Source organism: Geotrypetes seraphini, chromosome 13 (assembly GCF_902459505.1).
Source record: "Geotrypetes seraphini chromosome 13, aGeoSer1.1, whole genome shotgun sequence".
In the NCBI taxonomy this organism is placed as follows: Eukaryota; Metazoa; Chordata; class Amphibia; order Gymnophiona; family Dermophiidae; genus Geotrypetes; species Geotrypetes seraphini.
In genome coordinates this window covers 64788234-64813113 of record NC_047096.1, presented here as the reverse complement: position 1 = coordinate 64813113, position 24880 = coordinate 64788234, and the positions used below count along the sequence as shown (strand labels likewise).

Sequence of the window (24880 nt, the reverse complement as noted above, 5' to 3'; positions counted from 1 at the left end):
GCTGGGCCCAGGCATACACAGGAAACAGTTAGATTGTGAGCCCACCAGGACAGAAAGGGGAAATACTATACTTAAGAGTATCAAACTAGATTGTGAACCCTTGTGAACTGCTCAGATACTTGATACTTGAAATAAACTTGGCTACAGATGATTGTTTTTGGGCAATCCTTTACAGGAGAGATTAAGGGAGGTCTTCTCCTTAACCCCTCAAAGTTGTATCCTCTGAATTAATTAGGAGCGTTTACATGTATAGGTTTTTAAAATGGCAGACATATACATCTAGATAACAGCACTTACACGTGTAAGTCACCGTATTGCCTCCACTGTTTCACCATGTTGATATTTTACGGATGAGCTCATCAAATATAACGTTTCTACACAAATTTCAGAAAAGGCTCACCCTACCCTAGACATATTATCAATTCCTATTTTTATATTTTATCTAAAATGGGTTTGAATGTGTTTGTGCACATGTGCGACTAGACACGGACTCTCTGAAGACACACTCACAATATAATGGGCGTGATGGTCAGGAATTTGCGTGACGCTGTGAACTGGACGCCATAGTCCATTTGTTCCCAGTGCGTTAGCAGACGAGCCTTGCCTTGGTCCGGTGTTTCGAAAGGTGTTCCTTTCACAGTGTGCAGAAAGATGTACATACCCTAGGGGGAAAAAGACAGGAAGAGCCATAACCTGTGCGGCTGCCAAGTCACGGAGTAGGGAAAGGACACAAGACTCAGTACTTCACTCAAAAACCTACTCAAGCATATAGGAGAGCTGCCGAAGAAGAACAATTTTTAAAGGAGAAATTTTTCACCACCCCATGCCTAGCCCTGCAGATGTATTTATTTATTTAAAAACGTATACCCCGCTTAAACCTAAGCGATTCACAAGATACATACACAGTTTTTAAAACCAATACAACGAATATTAAAAATAACTCTCCAACAGTATTATTAAAGTGAGCAGCTTTCAAGAAAAGGCCTCTATAAATAAAGTCGTTTTTAACACCTTTTTAAATCTCTGAATATCAGAGAGCATTCTAAGTGACCCTGTCAGATTATTCCATAGTAGCACCCCTGCCACTGAGATTACTAAAGCCATTTTTTGCCTAATGTATGCTTGTCAGCCCTTCACTAACACTCGTAGTGTCCCATCTGGCCTCAGAAAAAACCCTACTGACAGCAGAATGGGCCAAAAATGATAGGTAGGGTAATCACCAATTGTTCCAACCTGTGGCATCCCTTGCCTCAGACCTGTTCCCCAATAAGAGGCAGAGAATCTTCCCCAAAGTAAAACAACCTATGTATCTGCAGTTTGATTCCTCTCCTCTGCATCTGCTTGTCCTCTGCCTTATCTATCTCCGCATTCTCTCCTTTAAGTTTTTTTTTTAAAACTTTTTCTTCTCATTTCTCGGTTATCCATTTGTACATCTCTGGCAGCTCAGTCTTCTCCTCTCAGCCCAGCCTCCTATGTTTTCTACCATCTTCTCTCTCTTCTTGTCATCTGTTCTCAGTCCTTCTCTGGTTTCCCTCCTCTAAGTCCCTATGTTCTGTTTCTAATCAATTGTTTTTATGTCATTGTATGCTGACAATGAATTTTATTGTACACCGCTTTGAATTTCAGATTAAGTGGTATAACAAATTTTTAATGAACCTTGAAACCTTATGTTTCCCTCATCAGCCAGTCTAAAAGGAGGGGCTGGCATTGGAAATAGTTCCGGGTATGCTGACACTCTCTGGAGCAAAAAGAAAAAATATCCTCAACTGACATCTTCCTTCAAAAGCAAATCATCCCATCCCCTACAGCAACTCCTCTCACCCCTCACTTGCAACCCCCAGAAATTCTCACCCTCTTCAGAACTATCCCCCTCATTCCTAATCCCCTTTATCCCACTACACCCCAGCACCTCATCCTTCACTTCTTCTCATTTGCCCCTTCTCTCCAGAGCAACACACACTGCAGCTACCAGAACACTTAATCCCTAACTGCAGCCCCACCACAGACATTCTCTCGTGCTCTAGACACTTTTTCTCTGACTGCAGTCTCTGATACTCCCACTCCACTCTCAAAAAGAGAATATGAGAAGCTAGCCAGGGAAGCACGAAATTTCAAACCGTTCTTCAGATACGTTAAAGGGAAGCAGCAGGCCGGTGGGACCGTTGGATGACAGAGATAGGAAGGGTGTGGTGAAGGAGGAGAAAGAAGTGGCAGAAAGACTAAACACGTTCTTTTCGTCAGTGTTTACAAATGAGGCCACATCCAACATACCGGAACCTGAACAAATCTTCAAAGGAGAACAAGCAGAAAAATTAGCATCCACGGAAGTAAATCTTGAAGACGTACAAAGGCAGTTAGAAAAACTAAAAACTGATAAATCACCGGGCCCGGACGGAATCCACCCCAGGGTACTGAAAGAGCTTAAGGAGGAAATAGCAGAACTACTACAGCAAGTTTGTAATCTATCCCTGAAAACAGGCATAATCCTGGAGGATTGGAAGATAGCCAACGTTACACCTATCTTTAAAAAGGGATCAAGAGGTGACCCGGGGAACTACAGACCGGTAAGTCTGATCTTGGTTCCGGGGAAATGGCGGAAGCGCTGATTAAAGATAGCATCGAGAAGCATCTAGAAAGGAATAAACTTATGAAAACAAGCCAACATGGCTTCTGCAAGGGAAGATTGTGCCTAACGAACTTATTGCACTTCTTCGAAGGAATTAACAAACGGATGGACAAAGGGGACCCCATAGACATTGTATACTTAGACTTCCAAAAAGCCTTTGACAAGGTACCCCATGGACGCCTACTTCGGAAACTGAAGAACCATGGGGTGGAAGGAGACATACACAGATGGATCAGAAACTGGCTGGCGGGTAGGAAGCAGAGGGTAGGAGTGAAGGGCTACTACTCGGACTGGAGGAGGGTCACGAGTGGTGTTCTGCAGGGGTCGGTGTTTGGACCGCTGCTATTCAATGTATTTATAAATGATCTAGAAACAGGGACGAAGTGCGAAGTAATAAAATTTGCAGACGACACCAAACTATTTAGTGGGGCTAGGACTATAGAGGAATGCGAAGATTTACAAAGGGACCTAAACAGACTGGAGGAATGGGCAACGAGATGGCAGATGAAGTTCAATGTAGAGAAATGCAAAGTCTTGCACGTAGGAAACAGAAACCCGAGATACAACTACACGATGGGAGGGCTGTTACTGAGTGAGAGTACCCAGGAAAGGGACTTGGGGGTAATAATCAACAAGACAATGAAGCCGTCGGTATAGTGCGCAGCGGCCGCTAAGAAAGCAAATAGAATGCTAGGTATAATCAAGAAGGGTATTACAACCAGAACAAAAGAAGTTATCCTGCTGTTGTATCGGGCAGTGGTGCACCCGCATCTGGAGTACTGCGTCCAATATTGGTCGCCGTACCTAAAGAAGGATATGGTGATACTCGAGAGGGTCCAGAAGAGAGCGACACGTTTGATAAAGGGTATGGAAAACCTTTCATACGCTGAAAGACTGGAGAAACTGGGGCTCTTTTCCCTGGAAAAGCGGAGACTTAAGAGGGGATATGATAAAAACTTACAAGATCATGAAGGGCATAGAGAGAGTGGAGAGGGACAGATTCTTCAAACTTTCGAAATCTGAAAGAACGAGAGGGCATTCGGCAAAACTAAAAGAGGACAGATTTAGAACCAACACTAGGAAGTTCTTTTTCACCCAACGGGAGGTGGACACTTGGAATGCACTTCCAGAGAGCGTGATAGGACAAGGTACAGTATTGGAGTTCAAGAAGGGATTGGACAATTTTCTGAAGGAAAAGGGGATAGGAGGGTATAGATAGAGGGTTACTATACAAGTCTTAGATCTGGTGGGCCGCCGCATGAGCGGGGCTGCTGGGCAGTATGGACCTCTGGTCTGACCCAGCAGAAGCACTTATGTTCTTATGTTCCATGACTGTGGTCTCTCTCTTTCTTTCCTTAAACTTTCTCTCTTTGACACTCTCACCTCAGACACTCCCTGACTGCAGTCTCTCAGCAGCAGATCAGGAGAAAAGGTGACTGATGGAAGGAAGATAATAACAGCAATTTCACAGGACATGTTGGAAGCAGAGTCCTTCTCCATTCACCCAATAGGCCCTATTGGCTTTTTTATCTCTGCTCTTCTTGGATACTGCGCTCTGGGCTAGTTGCTTTCCCTGTGCCTGCACCAACTGCAACACACAGCCTGAAATGCATGTATAAGAGTATAATGAAGAGGCGTGGATGGTTACTCTGAACTGCCATTGGACTTGGAAGGTCAGATATGGAGCAAAGACCGCATTTAGTTTGTGATTTGTACTGTGCATGCTGTCATTACTATCTCATGTTGTGTATGTGTGTGTGAGGGAAGGGAGGGGGCAATTTATGTTATGGTTATTTACTATACTGATTTCTCCAAATGGGTTAATTTTGCTTATACCGTGGCAGGGATGTAGAGAATGATCTCAGTTTCTTAGATTTAATGCTAACGCTCAACAAAGAATTTGCATTGTTCCAAAAGAGAGCTTTCCTCTGGAGTTTGTAAGATGTAACATGTATAGGCAACCTATCCAGGTGTGTTTGGAAATCAAGACTATGGCACCCAAAATGATGGGAAATATTTCTACATTCTTCTGCCACATTTTCTTGATCTCAGACTACATTTCTTGGTACTTGAGAATCTTTCCTCTCTCCACATGATTCACAGTGTAATCTCTAAGGACTGATACCTCTATGGTAAAAGAGACCACCACCAGAATAGCACTAATCACTATGGCCTAGATTCACTAACCTGAAGATTCGTGTCCGATCCGTGAGCGATTGGAGGCAGGCCGACCAATTCACAAACCATTTCCATGCAAATGGGGGTGATTGGAGGCACGCCCCCATCCGACGACACAGATTGCTAGGTAGTGATCCCGACGCATGCGCAGACCATCTACTTTGCCCGTAGATGGTCTGCGCATGTGTTTGCTGTCTGGTTTGTTTGTTTTTTTACTGGCCCCAACTCTCCTGCTCTCTGCCGCCCTTCCCTACAGTGCGAGCCCGTGGTTTAAACCCATGGGTTAAAACCACGGGCTCACGCTGCAGGGAAGGGAGGCAGAACAAGAGAGTATAGGGGTGGCGGGAAGGGAGGCAGAACAGGAGAGTACAGGGGTGGCATGAAGGTAGGAGAATCGGGGCTGAGCAGGGTGGCATAAAGGAAGGAGAAGGCAGAGTCCGAATCAGGGCATGAAGGCAGAGTCGGGGTATGAAGGTGGCATGAAGGCAGAGTTGGGGCATGAAGGCAGAGTCAGGGCTGAGCAGGGCAGCATGAAGGAAGGAGAATCGGGGCAGAGAGCAGGGTTTTTGCACGAGTAACTGGTCCTCAGCAGTCGCTTGTTTTTGGATCGGCCAGCCCAATCGGTGTGCCTGAATTTTGTTAGTGAATTGCGTCCTTCATGCCGTTTCCCCTCATTTGCATGAACGGATCGGAATCGGATCGGCACAGAGGTTAGTGAATCGGGTCAGAGGAAAATCGGGTCGCAAACCGATCAGTACACAATCGGTTTGCTTAGTGAATCTAGCCCTATGTCTGGTTTTCTTGCATCCAATTTTTTTATCTGTTGGAATGGGGATGTCCCAGATCATAGCCTCTTTCTTTTCCGCAATTCTCATACAGTCATGATCCTAATGTTTTTCTGGTACACTTAAGCACATAAGCATTGCCTCTGCCGAGTCAGACCATAGGTCCATCACGCCCAGCAGTCCGCTCCCGCGGTGGCCCCCCAGGTCAATGACCTGTAGTGATCTATTACTCTACTACTCTATTACTTTACAGCCTTCTGTACTGTATAGTAACCCTCTAATTGTACCCCTGGATCCCCTTTTCCTTCATGAACTCGTCCAATCCCCTTTTGAACCCCAAAGTCGTACTCTGCTCTACCACCTCCTCTGGAAGCGTATTCCAGGTGTTCACCACCCTCTGCGTGAAGAAGAACTTCCTAGCATTTGTTCTGAACCTATCTCCCTTCAATTTTTTTGAGTGCCCTCTAGTTTTTGTTGCCCCTGCTAGTCTGAAGAATCTGTCCCTCTCTACCTTCTCTATACCCTTCATGATCTTATGAGTTTCTATCATATTCCCTCTAAGTCTCCGCTTTTCCAGGGAAAAGAGCCCCAGCTTCTCCAGCCTCTCAGCATATGAGAGGTTTTCCATGCCCTTTATCATTTTTGTCGCTCTCCTCTGGACCCTCTCGAGAATCACCATATTCTTCTTAAGGTACGGCGACCAGTACTGAACACAGTACTCCAGATGCGGTCGCACCATCGCCCTATACAGCGGGAGGATAACTTCCTTGGTTCTGGTAGTGATACCTTTTTTGATAATGCCCAACATTCTGTTTGCCTTTTTTGAGGCCGCTGCGCATTGTGCCGCCGGTTTCATTGTTCTATCTACCAAAACCCCCAAGTCCTTTTCTAGGTTGCCTTCCCCCAGTACCATCCCCCCCATTGTGTAGTTGTACATCGGGTTCCCTTTCCCTATGTGCATAACTTTACATTTCTCTACATTGAAGCTCATCTGTCATTTATTTGTCCACTGATGTTATAATGCTTACAGTTTCCGATGAATGAGACTTGCCTTTCTATATAAAACTTTTCTGCCATCAACACTGTGTAGGCAGCTACAAGATGAGTAACTATTTCCAGCTTTTTCTTACAGAATCTAAAAATGTCAGCTATATCAACTCGCTGTGAACCATCTTGACCATAATCCACTGTCTTGGATTGCAACTATCAATCTCTCATTCTTAGGTTTCAACTTTCCTCTTCTTAACTATTCCTGTGTCTGGGCTTGATCCACATATTGGAGCAATACTTTATATTTTCCATTATATTTGTGCATTTGTCATATGTTTTTCCTTATTTTCTGATCATCTTTAAAGAACTTTTTCTCCTGCTTTGGAAATTCTGTTGGTTCTATTTTTGCTTTTGCAGGTGGATTCTCACTCATTCCTTCTGCTCATCGGAATACCTGATAAGTTCAATGATGGAACTACTGTAGATTTTGATTTCTTGTGCATTTGGATCTGGAGACCTATGATGGTAGCTCTATGGCCCAGATGCCTAAAGTTAGGTGCCTAGATTGGGATGCCTAGCTGAACTAAGCATCTAACTTAATTTTCTTAAATGGCTTAATCGGCACTGATAACTGAAAACACCATTAAAAAAACAAAAAACATTAAAAAAATTAATTAGCTGGTAAGCGACTACCACTTCGAGATAGGTGTCTATTCTGAGGCACTTGCCAGCAAGTAGGCATGGTTAACGGCAGATTCAAGGTGGATTTGGGGTATGGTTTGATTTAGGCGCATTCAGGCCAAGAAAACCTTGTGTGCCTAAGGCAGAGAATGACAAGGGGACAGAATTCGGCTTTATCCCCGTAGAAAATCATGGGAAACCATCCCATGTCATTCTTTAGGGGCAAATTCTATAAATGGCATCCTATTGTTGTCTAGCCATCCAATTGGGACACATGTTTTTAAAAAAAAAAACACCCCGAGGAGAGTCACCTAGATCAGTGTTCTTCAACTACCGGTCTGTGGACAGGTGCCGGTCCGCAGAAATTTCCAGCCGGTCCATAGGGCTGGCATGTGCATCGGACCCCAGATAATGCTCTTCAGCCGCCAGTCCACGGTGCGATCGATGAGGCGTTATCTTCAGGCCAGCTCCCTACGCGCATCCTGCGCCTGAACTGGAAGCCTTCTCTCTGACGTCGCAGCGTCAGAGGGAAGGTTTCCAGATGAGGCGCGGGACGTGCGAGGAGCCGCTGCCCATGGCTCTGTGCACTGTAGCACTGAGGAAGAGAGAGCCGGCCCAAAGATAACACCAGGGGGCAGGTATGGAGGGAGGGAGACAACAATGTTAGGGAGAATGATTCTTTTAATCTAGTGATTGATTTACATCTGCTGTCTGTTCAGGAAGAAATGCATTTGTTTCTTTTCCTCTGGGGTTGTACTGCATACAGAGTCTTGCATCTTAGGGTTTGTTTGTATATATTAGTACTTTTAGTTTTTGGTCCCTTATTTGCATGGAGTTATCTGTGTTCTGGTAGGAATGAATATTGAGAAGCATACAGTGTGCTTTGTGTAGTTTAATTTTGTGGTTAACCATTATGTGTTGTTAATATGATTATATTGTGTGTGTATATATGAAAAATGAATGGAAAAAAATGGTGTTACAATTAGTACTTTTATGGGGTGGATCTGGGGCGGAGATTGGGTGGAGATGGGCGGAGTATGGCCCATGACTTAGCCTAGTGTTCTTCAACTGCCGGTCCGCAGACCAGTGCTGGTCCACAAAATAATTATTTTATTTCTGCCGGTCCATAGGTGTCAAAAGGTTGAAGAACACTGACCTAGATTGTAGGCATTTTCATGAGCCTAGGGAGGCGCTTAGGGCTGCCAGAGCTTGCCCAAGGCTAGGTGTGGGCATGTTTCACCTGGAAGTGGACTTAGGCAAGCTTAGATGGCACTAGCCATCCCCCTACGGCCGCGATAGGTGTCTGAAATGTAGGCCAGCAAAATGCTGATCTACATTTCAAATAGACGCGGCCACTGAACCAACTTCAGTAAAGGAATCTCCCTGCTGCAATCAGTTTAGTGGCCACAGCAGGGAACCCATCCTCCCAGCGAAGATGACCGGCAGGGATGTCCAGTCTCTCCTGGTGGAACACCCAAAGACGTCCACCCACCCTCAAATATTCATATAAGCAGTGCCCAATTCTTCCTGTTGCCACTCCCCCCGAGATATCTCCCAGAAGAAGGGATGCCCAGTCCCTCGTACCAAAAACCCCCCATCCCCCGAGACATCCCCCAGCAGGAGAGATGCCTAGTGCCTGCTGACAGATACCCCGCCACCCCAAGACATCGCCTGACAAGAGGTACACCCAATTCCTCCTCCCGCTAAGATCAGTAGCAGGAGTGGTGCCCACTCCCTCCTGCTGGAACTCCCCCTGAGGGCATGCCGCCCCATCCTACCTGGACCCCATCAGTACCTATTTTTTGTTGGCCAGCAAGAGGGATGCTTATTCCCTCCGGCCGGCAGGCCCGCCTCCACAGAATGGTGGGCCTTCATCTTCCCGTTGCACCGTGGGATGCTCCAAGGAGGGGCCTAAGGCCCTGATTGGCCCAGGCACTTAAGTCCCCTTCCATTAGAGGAGCCTTAGGCACCTGGGCCAACTGGAAACTTAGGCGTCTCTCTCAGTGCATTTTGGGATGCTCTGGAGTGGGCATCCCTCCTGCCAATGATCTTAGGAGAGGGTAGATGGGTTTCCAACAGGACGGACTGGGCATCTCTCCTGCTGGGGGATATCTCGGGGAGGTGGGGGGAGGGGGTGGCAGGAGGAATTGGGCACTCCTTCTGCCGTGGACATTCGGGAGTGTGGGGGGCAGCTTCGGAGGTTCCGGCTGAAAGACTGGGCATCCCTCCTTCCAGGGGATGTCTTGGGGGTGGATGGATTTCCTGCCGTGGCTGCTAAACTGATCATGGCAGGGAGATTCCCTTGCCGCAATCAGCTCAGCGGCAATGCGTTTCTCCAAACGGCACTTGTGACATGGATGCCGGTTAGAGAATCATGGTGGTTAGGCGGGCTTAGGCATCTGTCCGTGAGGACGCCCGGGTACGATTCTCAAAAGCTGCTTAGGTGGCTTCTGAGACCAGGCGTCCTTTACAGAATACGGCCCTTAGTGTCTATCTCAACCTCAGTTCTACAGCAGCATTCTTCAGTGCTCATTCATACTCTAGATTCTTCCCTCTCTCCTTCAATAATGACATGGTGTTGGTTTCTCACGGTTAACCATGGGGTGGGCACAGTGACAAATTCTGTCGCCGTGTAATTCTCTAAGGTTTCAATGCTTATTGGTGTCTAAGTACAATTCTATAAATGGTGGCTAGTGGATGATTGACAATTGACTCAGTGGCGCTTAGGAGTTAATCTATTTCTGTGCGGTCCGCTCCTCCAGCTTTAGAAATGGACAGCCTTGGCATATTTTGATTCTTATAAACTACCTCTTGAATGAAGAGAAGGTTTCTTGTTCATACATCCAATTTTTCAAGGTATGTAAGAGGCCAGTCCACAATTCCAAAGCTATACGAAAAGTATAGGAATCACAAGCTGATTGTTGGCTTGTATGGGTTTTTTAAAAAAATGTTAGAGTACTCTCTAGTATCAGTTTTAATCTCCTATAATACTCTTTACTGGTCTTTTCTCTCAGTACTTTATCCTGGCTTGTTGATCTTTCATGACTCCTAGATATTTATATACCCCTTTCCTGATCAAGTTTCTTTATTTCACAATCATCGGTCAGAGAGATGTTTTCAGTTTTATTTAATTTCTCTCCTAGGAAAGTTGTCTTAACACATTTATCCATGCCAAAAGTCAACCTGATATCATCTGAAAAGCTTTTTACTAAATGGAGTTGTTCTGCCAAATGGTGATCACTGGAACTGTAGAGCATCAAGGCATCTAAAATCAGAATATGTAATACAGCCTCTGTCTGAGCAAGTACTTGGGTGGGTGTGTATGTCTGTGTGTGTATTGGTCTGTCTCTATTTGCATGTATCCCCCCTCTCCTCCCCTCCCCGCCCCAGTTCTTGTTATCAGTGAGGGCTGGTTAATGTTTCCTTTGCTTCTGGGTCAAGTGATTACTCTCTCAGGGACATTTCACTTGTCCAATACTCAGTTACAACATTCACCCAAGACCAATATTCCTCTATTCTGGCACTAACTGCAGTAGCTCTGCCAGTAATCTTTTTAAAGATAAAAATGGACAAAGTCTCCTTCTAAAGCCTTAGAGCTGTGTAAGGTAATAGAAGCATGGAGAGCACAGATAACCCTGAAGGCTGCTTGTAGCTGGCCTACCTCTCCAGCACACTCACACACACACACACAATACACAATGGCTAAATCTCCTTACCATGTTGTGAATAATGTTGGTGAGGGTCCAAACGATGGGAACACTAAAGAAGGGGATACTGAGGAGGACCACGTGCAGGAGGCCAATAGCCAAAACATAGGACAACCAGATACCTCGGCTGTTCATCACACGAGTGTTGGGGTTCACCTCGCTGTGAGCTGTGCCCACATTCATTCTGGGTCAACGTGTCTGTGCAGCCTGTGAGAGCAAAGAGAAGCAAAGTCCAGCATCAGAAAAGACCTCGGCTGTTTCAGTGATGGGAGAGGTCCAGCCCACTCCATTTGCAGGGATTCTAATGAGTACCCACTCAGCACGTCACCTAAAACACATCAGAAAACCCCAACAAATTAACAACCCTGAAAGCTGAAACAGTCTTCAACCAAAGCTCCTTGAGCCACTTAGAACCTCTCCAGTATGGCGGCATACAAATAAATTATTATTATTATTATTGTTGCAAGTGCCCTGGAGCTCTGTATGGGAGTGCAACTTCAGGTCCACAAATGGAAATTTGCATGTAAACTAAACTAAACTAAACTAAACCTTAAGTTTGTATACCGCATCATCTCCACAGAAGTAGAGCTCGACACGGTTTACAGGAGTTACAAAAGAAAGGAGTTACAATGGGAAAGAAGAAGAGCTTGGCATTAAGGGGAGAGAGAAGAGGTTAGGTGTAGGGGAGAGGGAGGGAGTGGTTACATTTTGGAGAAAAGCCAAGTTTTCAACTGTTTTCTGAAGTGTTGGAGGGAGGTCGCGCTCCGGAGAGGGGCGGATAAGCTGTTCCATAGCTCGGTGATCTTGAAGAGGAGGGATGTTCCAAGTTTACCTGTATGGGAAATGCCTTTTAAAGAGGGGAGTGATAGTATGAATTTCTGAGAGGATCTGGTGGAGTTGGGATTTGCGGAGAGCCAGGATAGTGGAAACAGGGGAGGAAGGATACCGTGTAATGACTTGAAGGTTAGGCAGGCGCATTTGTAGTGGGCCCTGAGGAAAACTGGGAGCCAGTGAAGCTTAGATAGAAGCGGGGAGACGTGGTCAAATTTGCTTTTTGCGAAAATTAATTTAGCCGCGGTATTCTGAATCCGCTGGAGTCTGAGAAGGCTTTTCTTTGTTAGGCTTAGGTAGATGGAGTTGCAGTAATCCAGTCTAGAAAGAATAATGGATTGAACGAGGATAGCGAAGTGTTGTTGGTGGAAGCAGGATCTGACTTTTCTTAGCATGTGAAGGTTGAAAAAGCATTTTTTTACTAAGGAGTTGAGGTGATCGTTGAAGGACAGTGTAGAGTCCAAGATGATTCCCAGAACTTTGCTTGAGTGTTCAAGCGGCAGGTTGGTGCCTGAGGATAGTGGGATGAGGGTGGGCAGCTGATCTAATTTTGGGCCTAGCCAAAGGAGTTTTGTTTTGGTCTCATTGAGTTTCATTTGAACGGTGAGAGCCCAGGATTGGAGGTTCGTTATACAAGAAGAGATGTTATCAGCGAGGTTGGTGAGGTTGGAGTCGGTCTCGAGGAGGACAAGAATGTCGTCGGCGTAGGTGTAGAGTGTCTCAAAGGGGGAAAGTTTGAGGAGTTTCAGAGAGGACATATAAACGTTGAAAAGAATCGGGGATAGGGGTGAACCCTGAGGAACCCCGCAAATCGATTTCCAAGGGGAGGATGAGATACCGTTCATGTTAACGAAGTAGGAGCGAGAACGTAGGAATTTTGAGAACCAATCTAAGACTGTGGAGTTTATGCCAATTTCAGAAAGTTGAAGGATAAGTATGTCATGATGGACAATGTCGAAGGCTGCGGAAAGATCAAATTGAAGAAGGACAGCGAACTTGTTGCAAGAGTGAAGATGTTGGACTTTTGAAATTAAAGAGGCTAAAAGGGATTCAGTGCTAAAGTTGGGTCTGAAGCCATGTTGGTAGGGTAGAAGAATGGAGAATCTTTCAAGATAGGATGAGAGTTGGGTGGCTATGATGGACTCCAGCATCTTGGTCAGGAGAGGGATGTTAGCTATTGGGCGATAGCTGGACGGTGTGGAGGGTTTTAGATCGGCTTTTTTCAAAAGAGGGGATAAGGCAATGACTCCCATTTCTGCAGAAAATAGGCCTGAGAGTAAAGCAGAATTTATAAGTTTGGTGAGAGATGAGATGGCTTGTGTGGGAATATTTTCGTATAAGTAGGAGGGGAAAGGATCCAAGGTGCAGTTGCAGGATTTTAACTTGAGGCAGAGTTTGGAGACCTGGGAATCGGAGACGAGATCGAAGGTGGTCCAGGATCTGTCGGCTGGGATATGGTTGGCATCGGTTAGATTGGGGTTGGGGGTGGCGAGCACAAGGGAGTTATAAGAGGGTGTTGGAGGGAAGGAGCATCGTAAGGTGGTGACTTTCTCATTGAAGAATTTTGCTAGTTCATCAGCAGATGGAGAGGAGAGGGGTGTGGCGGAATCATGTTTGGAGGATATGGAACGCCAAATGTTGAACAGTGTATTACTTTGGTTGTTGGATCTGGAGATTTTATTGCCATAGTAGTTCTTTCTTGATTTTTTTAATTCAGTATTATAGAACTTGATGTTCTCCCTCCAGGACTGTCTGTCGGTGGTGGTACCATTAGAAGGCTCATAGAGACTCTCATTCCATTCCCCAAAGCATCATCCTCTCATCTAGAGAACAGATAAAGTTCTTGCAGAGCTACTTTCAGAGTTGCTCTTTGCCCCATAGTCCCCAGATCAGTATTCGGCACTTCCTGGAATTAAGAGAGCCCCAGTTGGCTCCAAAGCAAACTGCAGTCCAGATCTTCTGGGTGACAGGTTAGGGATTCTGGATATAGCTTGTGTCTTTTTCAGTAGTAGCTCACGAGACTTGGGAGTGATCATCAGTGCAGACATGAAGGCTGCAAATCAGGTAGAAAAAGCATCATCCAAGGCAAGACAAATGATGGGATGTATCAATAGAAGCTTCGTCAGCAGGAAACCTGAGGTCATAATGCCACTGTACAGAACCATGGTGAGACCTCATCTGGAGTACTGTGGGCAGTTCTGGAGGCCACATTACCGCAAAGATGTGCTTAGAGTCGAGTCGGTTCAGCGGATGGCCACTAGAAATATCTTGGGGCTCAAGAGTCTCTCGTACGAAGAGAGACTAAACAAATTGCAGCTCTACACTCTGGAGGAACGCAGGGAGAGAGGGGACATGATAGAGACGTTTAAGTACATCACAGGTCGTGTCGAGGTGGAAGATGACATCTTCCTACTCAGGGGACCTTCGGCCACTAGAGGGCATCCGCTCAAACTCAGAGGAGGGAAATTTAAGGGTGATGCCAGGAAGTACTTTTTCACGGAAAGAGTGGTGGGTCGCTGGAACAAGCTTCCGGAGCAGGTGACCAAGGCCACTAGCGTGCTTGACTTTAAGAATAAATGGGACATCTACGTGGGATCCCTACAGAGGCCTAGTAAGGGGGTGGGTCAGTAGAATGGGCAGACTTGGTGGGCTGTGGCCCTTTTCTGCCGTCATCTTTCTATGTTTCTAAGATGAATTACATTCAGGTACACTGGGTATTTTCCTGTCCCTTGAGGGATCATAGTCTAAGTCTGCACCTGAAGCAATGGAGGATTAAGTGACTTGCCCAAGATCACAAGCTGCTGCAGTGGGATTTGAACCCTGGCTTCCCTGGTTCTCAGCCTCCTGCTCTGTTGGGCTACTCCTCCTCTCCAGGCTCAGCACAATGCTGGGCCAGTGGGCCACTGATGGCCACTTCCACACATTCTACCTAGCAAATTTTAAAAGCTAAGCAAAGACAATCCACTTTGTGTTAAACCACACAGAAAGGAGCTTCCAGAATCATAAACCGCTTTGTCATTTTGACTGGGGATGACTGTAACAATTAAGTTTCGCATTTTGGTCTGGAACAAATCAGGCCTTTCCTACCAAAACATGAAGTATCATATTTTTCGCTCCATAAGACGCACCTGACCATAAGACGCACCCTAGATTTAGAGGAGGAAAACAAGAAAAAAAATATTCTGAGCCAAACGGTGTACTAATATATTTAACAAAATATACCAGGCTCTGCACCCAGCCCCCCTCACTCCTTGCCAGGCTCTGTACCCTGTCCCACCAATCTGCCCTGTACCCCATCTGGTGGTCTAGTGGTGGGCCGGGACAGAAGCGATCCGTTCCAGCCGACTAACAATTTTGTACACCCTCAGTACCTTTTTAAATCCCCCCGTACCTTTTTAAAACACCCACCTCCCCAGTACCTTTTTCAATCCCCCCCTGTAACTTTTTTAATCCCACCGTACCTTTTTAAAACACCCCAGTACCTTTTTTAATCCCCCTATCTTTTTAAAATACCCCCTGTAACTTTTTTAATCCCACCATACCTTTTTAAAACACCCCAGTACCTTTTTTAATCCCCCTATCTTTTTAAAACACCCCCTGTAACTTTTTTAATCCCACCATATCTTTTTAAAACATCCCCAGTACCTTTTTAAATCCCCCTATCTTTTTAAAACACCCCCTCCAGTACCTTTTTAAAAAACCCTCCTCCAGTACCTTTTTAATCCCCCTGTATCTTTTTAAAACACCACCAAGTCGTGGTCTTTTTAAAATGACCCCCCTGTCATACTTTTTAAAATGCCCCTTATAAGACTGGTGGTCTAGCGGTGTATCGACTGGCAGGAGCAAGCTTTCCGCGCTCCTGCCTGAGCCTATGCTGCGTTCTGAATGGCTGCCGTCAGTTCTCATGAGTTCCGCAGCCATGGCCGGCGCTAAAAACCATGCTACGGTTTTGTAAAAGGGAGAGAAAGTTATCTGACAATCATAAAGCACTGTAAAAAAACAAACAAACCTGCAAAGAAAAACAAATACTACATCAGCCAAGAAACATGTCTTTCCACATAAATGATAACAAATCATATAAAAAAACTGTCATAAACAACCATATGCAATAAAAAAATCCCTCCTTTATCGCTAAATGCACAGAATTAAAATCAGAACTAAAAATACATGGGTACGTTATCTACCTTAAAAACAAGAGTTCAAGGTCTGTTGTCCATTTTAAACACAAAACAACCCATCAAAAACAAAAGACAACTAGCCCCGCAGTCTATTGAAAAATAAAATCCATTTACTGTATTTATTTAATTTGATTTATATCCAGTCCTCCCCAAGACACATAACAAATTAACAAGGAACAGAAGATTAAGGCAATAGGGTACAATGGGATGTGTCTAGTTCAATTGCTCTGGATTAGCAGACACTTTGGGCTGGATTCTGTATAGGACACCCAGTCTCAGAAGTCACCTAAGCGGCTTTTGAGAATTGCACACAGACGTCCTATATAGAATTGCCTAAGCCCGCCTAACCACCATGATTCTTTAATCGGCATCCATGTCACAGGCGCCAGTGAAAGAAATGTGTTGTCGCTGAGCTGATTGCGGCAAGGGAATCTCCCTGCCATGATCAGTTTAGCGGCTGCGGCAGGGAACCTGTCTATTCCGCCCCCCAACCCCCCCCCCGAGACATCTCCCGGCAGGAGGGATGCCCAGTCCCTCCTACAGGAACCACCAAAGCTGCCCCCTACCCCCAAATGTCTGCAACAGGAGGAATGCCCCAATTCTACCAGCCACTCCCCCCGAGACATCCCCTGGCAGGAGGGAGGCCGAGTCACTCCTGCTGGAAACCTCCCCTCCCCCGAGACATCCCCCAACAGGAGGGATGCCCACTCCCTCCTGCCAGAACCCTCCCTGCAGGCATGCCCCTCCAGCCCTTCCCTCCAAGCCCACCAGTACCTTTTTTTGTTGGCCAGCTGAAGGGATGATTACTCCCTCCGGCTGGCAGGCCCGCCTCCACAGAATGGCAGGCCTTCCCCTTACCGGTGCATTGTGGGATGCACCAGGAAGAAGACTAAAGTCCTAAATGGCCCAGGCACTTAAAGCCCCTCCCATAGGAGGGGCCTTAAGCACCTGGGTGAACCGGAATCTTAGGCCTCTCTCCCAGTGCATTCTGGGATGCATTGGGAGTGACCTAAGACTCCGATTGGCCAAATCTCAGGCCACTCCCATGAGAGGGTGGCCTAAGAGATCTGACCAATCGGAATCTTAGGCCACTCCCAGTGCATCCCACAATGTATGAGGAAGGGGAAGGCCCACCAATCTGTGGAGGTGGGCCTGCTGACTGGCCGGAGTAAGCATCCCTCCGGCCAGTCAAAGAAAAAAAGGTACTGGCGGGGTCCATGTGGGCTGGGGGGGGTTTAGATGGGAGCATGCCTGCAGGGGGTTTCCAGCAGGAGGGAGTGGGCATCCCTCCTGCCGATGATCTTAGGGGGGGAGGGGGTTCCAGCAAGAGGGAATGTCTTGGGGGTGGCGGCAAGAGGAATTGGGCATTTCTGCTATGGACATTCAGGGAAAGGGGGGTCGGCTTCGGGGGTTCCGGCATGAGGGACTGGGCATCCCTGCTGCTGGTCGTCTTTGCGGGGGGGAGGGGGGGACAGGTTCCCTGCTGCGGCCACTAAAATGATCGCAGTAAGGAGTATCCCTTGCCACGATAGGCTCAGCAGCTGTGTCTATTTGAAAGGTAGATCACCATTTTGCTGGCCTACATTTCAGGCGCCTATCAGGGCCCTAGGGAGATGCCTAGGGCCACTTCCGGCTGAACCACGCCCATGCCTAGCCTTGGGTGAGCTTAGGCAGCCCTACACGCCTCCCTAGGCTCGAGAGAATGCCTACAATGTATGTGACCGTCCTTGGGGTGTGTTTTTCAAAAAACATGCATCCCTATTGGCTAGTTAGACAGCAGTAGGATGCCTACCGCTGCCTATAATCAGGACGCTATTTATAGAATTTGACCCTTGGAGCCTGAAGTATGTATAGGGCGAGAGTCAGTGTGTGCACAGGGAGAGAGGTCACTTGACTACCAGGGCTTTAAGAAGGTAGGCCTGGGGGGGGACCTATAGGTGGGGAGTGGGGGGCCAGCTTGAGGGAACAGACTTGAAGCGGTGGTGGGGGTCATGGTTTTAGGCTCTGCTGAAAATGCACAAGCGTTTTCAGCCAAAACCAGAACCCAGATTTCAGGTCAGTTTTGGTGCTGAATCCGAACTCAACATTTAGTCAGATTTTAGTCTATTTGCCAAGATTTGGAGGCCATATCTTCTTAAAGACGTAAAAAGACTTGAAGTGGTACAGGGGAAGGTGACAAAAATTGCATGAAGTCTGCACTATAAGATGTATGAGAAGAGACTTGAAGGCCTGAATATATCCCATAGAAAAGGAGGGACAGAGAAATTTGATACAGACATTCAGAGATGAGGAAGCCATAGAACTGGAGGTCATGAATTGAGGTTGCAGGTGGTAGACTTATTTATTTATTTAAAACATTTATAGACCGCTTAATATCTAAGCGGTTCCCAGCAGCAGACACACATAAAAAATTTACTATAAAACATATTAACATAAAAGACCAGCATTCTCTGATATCTCATCTTATATGGTGACAATATGTCAAGGCAATTAGAATGAAATTAGCCTTATTACAAATAGGCATCAACAAAGAGTTGTATCTTTTAAAAGCTTCAAAAGTTAGTACAATTCGTATACAATCTTAGATGTCCAGGTAAATTATTCCATAGATGTACCCCAGCAATACAGAACATTCTTGATTTTGAAAATATGTATCGTACACTTCTTTCCTTTCACAGAGAGGATAGAGGAAGTGGTAGAGATAAAACCAGTGGCCAAATAAAAAAAAAATGCATGGGATAAACAAAGAAGATCTATATATAGAAAGAGCAAGGAATCAAAGCAAAATTAAATAACCTTACATCTTAAACAGGACACATAGGAGTGTAGGGACAGACTGGGTGGACCATACAGGTCTTCTTTATTATGTAACTATATTTGGTTATTGCAACTGGAAGCCTGTGCTCAGGAACTACCATCCCCTCTGATGTACATTTCCTGTAAGGGGGAAGGAGGTAACAGCTTTGTGTTACCTGATGTATCTTCTGGCTGGGATAAAGATAAGGGAGTGGTGATAACAGTAAGTCCAGTAGGAGGAAGATGCTGGACGTGTATGTGTGATGGGGGAGAGAACAGATGAAAGGTTGGACACCTTATGGAAGGGTGGGGAAGCAGAGATGCTGTCACCTGGGAGGGAGAGTAGAGAGAGGAAAAAGCAATGATGGGAGGTAAGGTACAGAAGGAGCAGTGAGACTACAGGGGCAAAAGGCCATGAGTTGCCCTAAGGTGGGGGAATGGGGGTATTGTGCAGCTGAAGGTTTTTCTAAGGTTGTCCAGAAAAACCTAAAGTTGGAAAAAACTGTGTGAACTGAAGTTTTTCCATGAGTGTAGCATGAAGCCTACAAGGAGTTGAACAGCATCACAGGCTTTATCCTATCTCAAGAAGACGTTGAATGCTTGAGTGATTGTAACATCATTGGTATATGACTACACCAAAGTGGACGTGTTTAGCTATTAGCGAAGTGTAAGTTAAATTTCTGTTATTTTCCACAATAAAGTGCAGATATTAAGGTATGTCAAAAGCGCAGAGGACAACGGCGCTCCAACAATCCCACGCCCACATTTGAGTGCAGGAGAAATGCGTGCCATCGCTTCTGCTGCTTTGAGGGCTTCTGTTTTACACTCTGAGGGGAGGCGTTGGGGGGGGGGGAAATCCTCGCACACCCGTTGAGGGGGGAACCCCCCCAGTACACTGAAAACTCCCGTTCTCCTTCCCGTTCTCAGTCTTCGGGAGTTTTCAGTGTAGTGTGTGTGAGGGGGGGGGTTACCCCCACACACACCCCAACGGGAGCACGAGGACTTCTAAGTGTAGTGAAGGGTTCTCTCCCCCCTTAGAGCACAAAAGGGCATGCCTCAAAGCGGCAGAAGCGGCGGCATGCATTTGTCTTGCATGCAAATGTCAGGATTGTCGGTGCACCATTGTCCTCCACAGTTTTGATGCGTCACCAATATTAAAGGTCAATTTAATAAAATACTGCTAGATTTTTTGCATAAAGTCTTTTTATCATTACTTGATGACAGGAGAATGTTTACCTATTGTTTTATGAACATAAGAACATAAGCAGTGCCTCTGCTGGGTCAGACCAAAGGTCCCTCACGCCCAGCAGTCCGCTCACGTGGTGGCCCATCAGGTCAAGGACCTGTATAGTAATCCTCTATCTATACCCCTCTATCCCCTTTTCTTTCAGGAAATCATCTAATTCCTTCTTGAACCCCAATATCGTACTCTGACCTATCACACCCTCTGAAAGCGCGTTCCAGGTGTCCACCACCCTTTGGGTGAAGTAGAACTTCCTAGCATTGGTTCTGAATCTGTCCCCTCTTAACTTTTCCAAATGCCCTCTCGTTTTTGTAGTATTCGAAAGTTTGAAGAATCTGTCCCTCTCCACTTTCTCTATGCTCTTCATGATCTTGTAAGTCTCTATCATGTCCCCTCTAAGCCTCCGTTTCTCTAGGGAAAAGAGCCCCAGTTTCTCTAGTCTTTCAGCATATGAAAGGTTTTCCATACCTTTTATCAATCTCGTCGCTCTTTTCTGTACCCTCTTGAGTATTGCCATATCTTTCTTAAGGTACGGCGACCAATATTGGATGCAGTACTCCAGATGCGGGCGCACCATCGCCCGATACAACGGCAGGATAACTTCCTTCGTTCTGGTTGTAATACCTTTCTTGATTATACCTAGCCTTCTTGATTATTCGCCTTCTTAGAGGCTGCTGTGCATTGTGCCAATGGCTTCATTATTTTGTCCACCAGTACCCCTAAGTCCCTCTCTAGGCTACTTTCACCCATTACCAGCCCTCCCATCGTATAGCTGTACATCGGGTTTCTGTTTCCTACATGCAAGACTTTACATTTCTCCACGTTAAAGTTCATCTGCCATTTATTCGCCCACTCTCCCAGTTTGTTCAGGTCCCTTTGTAAATCTTCGCAGTCCTCTTTAGTCCTAACTCCACTAAATAGTTTGGTGTCATCTGCAATTTTTATAACTTCACACTTTGTCCCTGTTTCTAGATCATTTATAAATACATTGAACAGCAGCAGCCTGAGCACCGATCCCTGTGGAACTCCACTCTTACCACTTCTCCAGTCTGAATAGTAGTGGCCCTTCACTTCTACCCTCTGCTTTCTTCCCGCCAACCAATTTTTGATCCATCTATGTATGTCTCCTTCCACCCCATGGTTCTTCAGTTTCCGTAGTAGTCGTTCATGGGGTACCTTGTCAAAGGCTTTTTGAAAATCCAAGTATATGATGTCAATGGGGTCCCCTTTGTCCATTTATTTGTTAATTCCTTCGAAGAAGTGCAATAAGTTCGTTAGGCACAATCTTCCCTTACAGAAGCCATGTTGGCTTGTTCTCACCAGTTTATTCTTTCCTAGATGCTTATCGATGCTGTCTTTTATCAGCGCTTCCACCATCTTCCCCGGAACCGAAGTCAGACTTACCGGTCTATAGTTCCCTGGGTCACCTCTCGATCCTTTTTTAAAGATAGGCGTAACATTAGCTATCTTCCAATCCTCCGGGATCACGCCTGTTTTTAGGGATAGATTACAAACCTGCTGTAGTAACACTGGTTGTAACACTGTATCAGTGGGGTTCTAAGGAATCCGACCCCAGTTGATATAATAAGTATATTAGAGATGCTGTATCATTATTTCTGTACTGATTTATTGTTATTTTTCAATAAAACAAACTTGACATAAAAAAAGAGATTATGGACTTACCCTGGTAAGCTCTTTTCCAGAGATAGGTGAGACATTCTAGACCAGAGATCTCAAAGTCCCTCCTTGAGGGCCGCAATCCAGTCGGGTTTTCAGGATTTCCCCAATGAATATGCATTGAAAGCAGTGCATGCACATAGATCTCATTGGGGGAATCCTGAAAACCCGACTGGATTGCAGCTCTCAAGGAGGGACTTTGAGATCCCTGTTCTAGACAGTAGGGTTATTTTCCCATAGCCATGTCTGCTGCAGAAGGAATCCACTCTGGATTTTTCACTCTTCCTCTGCTGTACTTCTCTGGGCTCTCTAACTCCACCTTCAGTTAGTACCCAAGCACGTAGAGCCACACAACACACGTGAAGTAGAGGCACCTCTAGCAATAGGCTTAAACAAATTGTTCTGCTCAAAAGTAACACCTATACTGGCTTCAAAGGAGCTCATAAACTACTCCCCAATAAATTGAGAGTGTAGTGTAGTGGCTAGAATTACAGCCTCAGCACCCTGAGGATGTGGGTTCAAACCCCGCACTACTCCCTGTGACCCTGGGCAAGTCACTTAATCCTCCACTGCCCCAGGTACATTAGATAGACTGTGAATTCACCGGGACAGATAGAGAAATTCTTGAAGGACCTGTATGTAAACTGCTTTGAGTGTGGTTGTAAAACTACAAAGAGATGGTATACAAGTTCCAATCACTTTCCCCTTCCCCAAATATATATACAAATTCTTCCCAGCCACCAAGGGCTGACAGGCATCCAAGAATCATCTTGGAGAAACATAAACAGACTGAAAACTGTAAGCAGCCGAAGTAAAGACAGGGCGAGAATCTAGAATGTCTTACCTATCTACTGGAAAAGAGCTTACCAGGGTAAGTACATAATCTCTTTTTCCAGTGCACTAAGTGAGACATTCTAAAAAGCTAGGAAGCCACCCAAAAAAGCTAGGGTGGGCTTGCTGCGCCAACGCTTAAGACCAAGGACCCGAAGATGGAGTCCTGCCTTGCCGCCATGTCCACTGGGTAGAACACGGCAAATGTGTGACGAGAAGACCACGTTGCTGCTCTGCAAATCTCCTCAGGAGAGACAGATCTAGTTTCAGCCCATGAAGAAGCCACACTCCTGGTAAAATGCACCTTGACAGACACAGGAGACTGTTTCCCTAAAAGAATATAGGTTGACGATAGGGCCCTACAGATCCATTAGAAAATCGTGCCCTTGGAAGCAGGAGCACCCCACTTAACTGAATGAGTCAGCACAAACAAATGGTCAAAGAGACAAAACTCATTGGTGACCTCCTGATAACGCAGAAGAACTCTGCACATGTCCAGTTTCTTCAACAAGTGATTCTATGTCCTGGAACCTAAGAACATAAGAATTGCTGCTGCTGGGTCAGACCAGTGGTCCATCATGCCCAGTAGTCTGCTTACACGGCAGCCCTTAGGTCAAAGACCAGTGTCCTAACTGAGACTAGCCTTACCTGCGTACATTCTGGTTCAGCAGGAACTTGTCTAACTTTGAAAGGCAGGCAAATACACTTTCTTAATAACAGGGAAAGCAGAACAAACGCTCCTGCAGGCACGTGTGCAGAAATAAAGAACTGACGGTGGAGCTAGAGAGCCCAGTGAAGTACAACAGAGACAGAGTGAAAAATCTGGAGTGGATTCCTTCTGCAGCAGCACACAGGTATGGGGAAATAACCCTAGAATGTCTTTTTATCAATGTATCATTGTTGAGAGGGGGTTAGGAGAGACTCTGACGGCATGGGTCAATGATTGGCTGAGTGGCAGACTTCAAAGGGTGATGGTTAACGGTACTTTCTCTGAGACATCGGAAGTGACCAGCGGGGTGCCGCAGGGCTCGGTCTTGGGTCCACTCCTCTTCAACATATTCATAGGAGATCTGACTCAAGGGCTTCATGGTAAAGTAACATTATTCGCCGACGACGCCAAACTATGTAATATGGTAAGCGAGGGCAAGCTACAAGATAGTATGGCGCAGGACCTACGTACATTGGAAAGCTGGTCCTCAACCTGGCAGCTGGGCTTCAATGCTGGAAAGTGTAAGGTCATGCACCTGGGTAGCAGAAACCCGTGCAGAACTTATACCTTGAACGGGGAGACCTTGACCAGGACTTCAGCAGAACGAGATTTAGGAGTAATCATCAGCGCAGACATGAAATCTGCCAATCAGGTGGAGAAGGCTTCATCAAGGGCAAGACAGATGCTGGGTTGCATCCGTAGAAGTTTCGTCAGCAGAAAGCCTGCAGTCATAATGCCATTATACAGGACCATGGTGAGACCTCATCTGGAATACTGCGTGCAATTCTGGAATCCACATTATCGCAAGGACATGCAGAGGGTCGAGTCGGTCCAAAGGATGGCCACCAGAATGGTCTCAGGGCTTAAAGGTCTCTCGTACGAAGCAAGACTAAACAGTTTGCAGCTCTACACTCTCGAGGAACGCAGGGAGAGGGGAGACATGATTGAGACATTTAAATACATCACCGGACGTATAGAAGTGGAAGATAACATTTTCCTTCTCAGAGGCCCCTCAACCACAAGGGGGCACCCGCTCAAACTCAAGGGCGGAAAATTTCACGGCGACACCAGGAAGTATTTCTTCACGGAGCGAGTGATTGATCAATGGAACAAGCTTCCAGTACAGGTAATCGAGGCCAGCAGCGTGCCAGATTTTAAGAATAAATGGGACGCCCATGTGGGATCCCTAAGTGGATCAGGGTAGAACATTGGCTAATATTAAGGGGAGGGTCTATAGAGTGGGCAGACTTGATGGGCCTTGGCCCTTTTCTGCCGTCATCTTTCTATGTTTCTATGAGAGTGTGAAAACATAAAAGTTATAGCTATAATACCAAGAAGTTTGTTCCAGTAAGCAAAAATAATAGCAAATTTTAAGAAAAACTGCGCTTTAAGTAATCAGTGGCTTTGAGGGACCCCAGGATGGGCTTTACATTTTTTTAAAAAATTATTTTCTGATCAAGCACAATCCAATTCATGGGGAAAACTTCAATTTGCATAGTTTTTGCAACTTTTTTTTTGGGGGGGACAACCCTAAAAAGGGCATCCTTGGTCACATGGAGTGCAGTGTGAGGAACTGGATTTGAATCCTAGTTTCCTGTTTTCTGCTGTAACCAATAGGCTAATCATGAATCTGCAGGAAGGGCACCTT

At 45.9% G+C, this 24880-nt stretch overlaps 2 protein-coding genes across 4 annotated transcripts in view; one reads left to right on the top strand and one right to left on the bottom strand.

Annotated features, from left to right (window-relative positions):
* The window catches only part of LRRC3C (leucine rich repeat containing 3C), a 214515-nt gene that overhangs the window by 137348 nt on the left and 52287 nt on the right, over positions 1-24880 (top strand). The window lies entirely within an intron of this gene.
* ORMDL3 (ORMDL sphingolipid biosynthesis regulator 3) overlaps positions 1-24880 on the bottom strand; it is a 39250-nt gene that overhangs the window by 10174 nt on the left and 4196 nt on the right. For both annotated transcript variants that reach the window (XM_033918493.1, XM_033918494.1), the window contains exons 2-3: positions 10977-11174; positions 511-662 (exon numbers count right to left, since the gene is read on the bottom strand). In XM_033918493.1, coding sequence (XP_033774384.1) covers positions 511-662; positions 10977-11150 — 326 coding nt within the window. In that variant the 5' untranslated portion in view covers positions 11151-11174. The remainder of the gene's footprint in view (positions 1-510; positions 663-10976; positions 11175-24880) is intronic.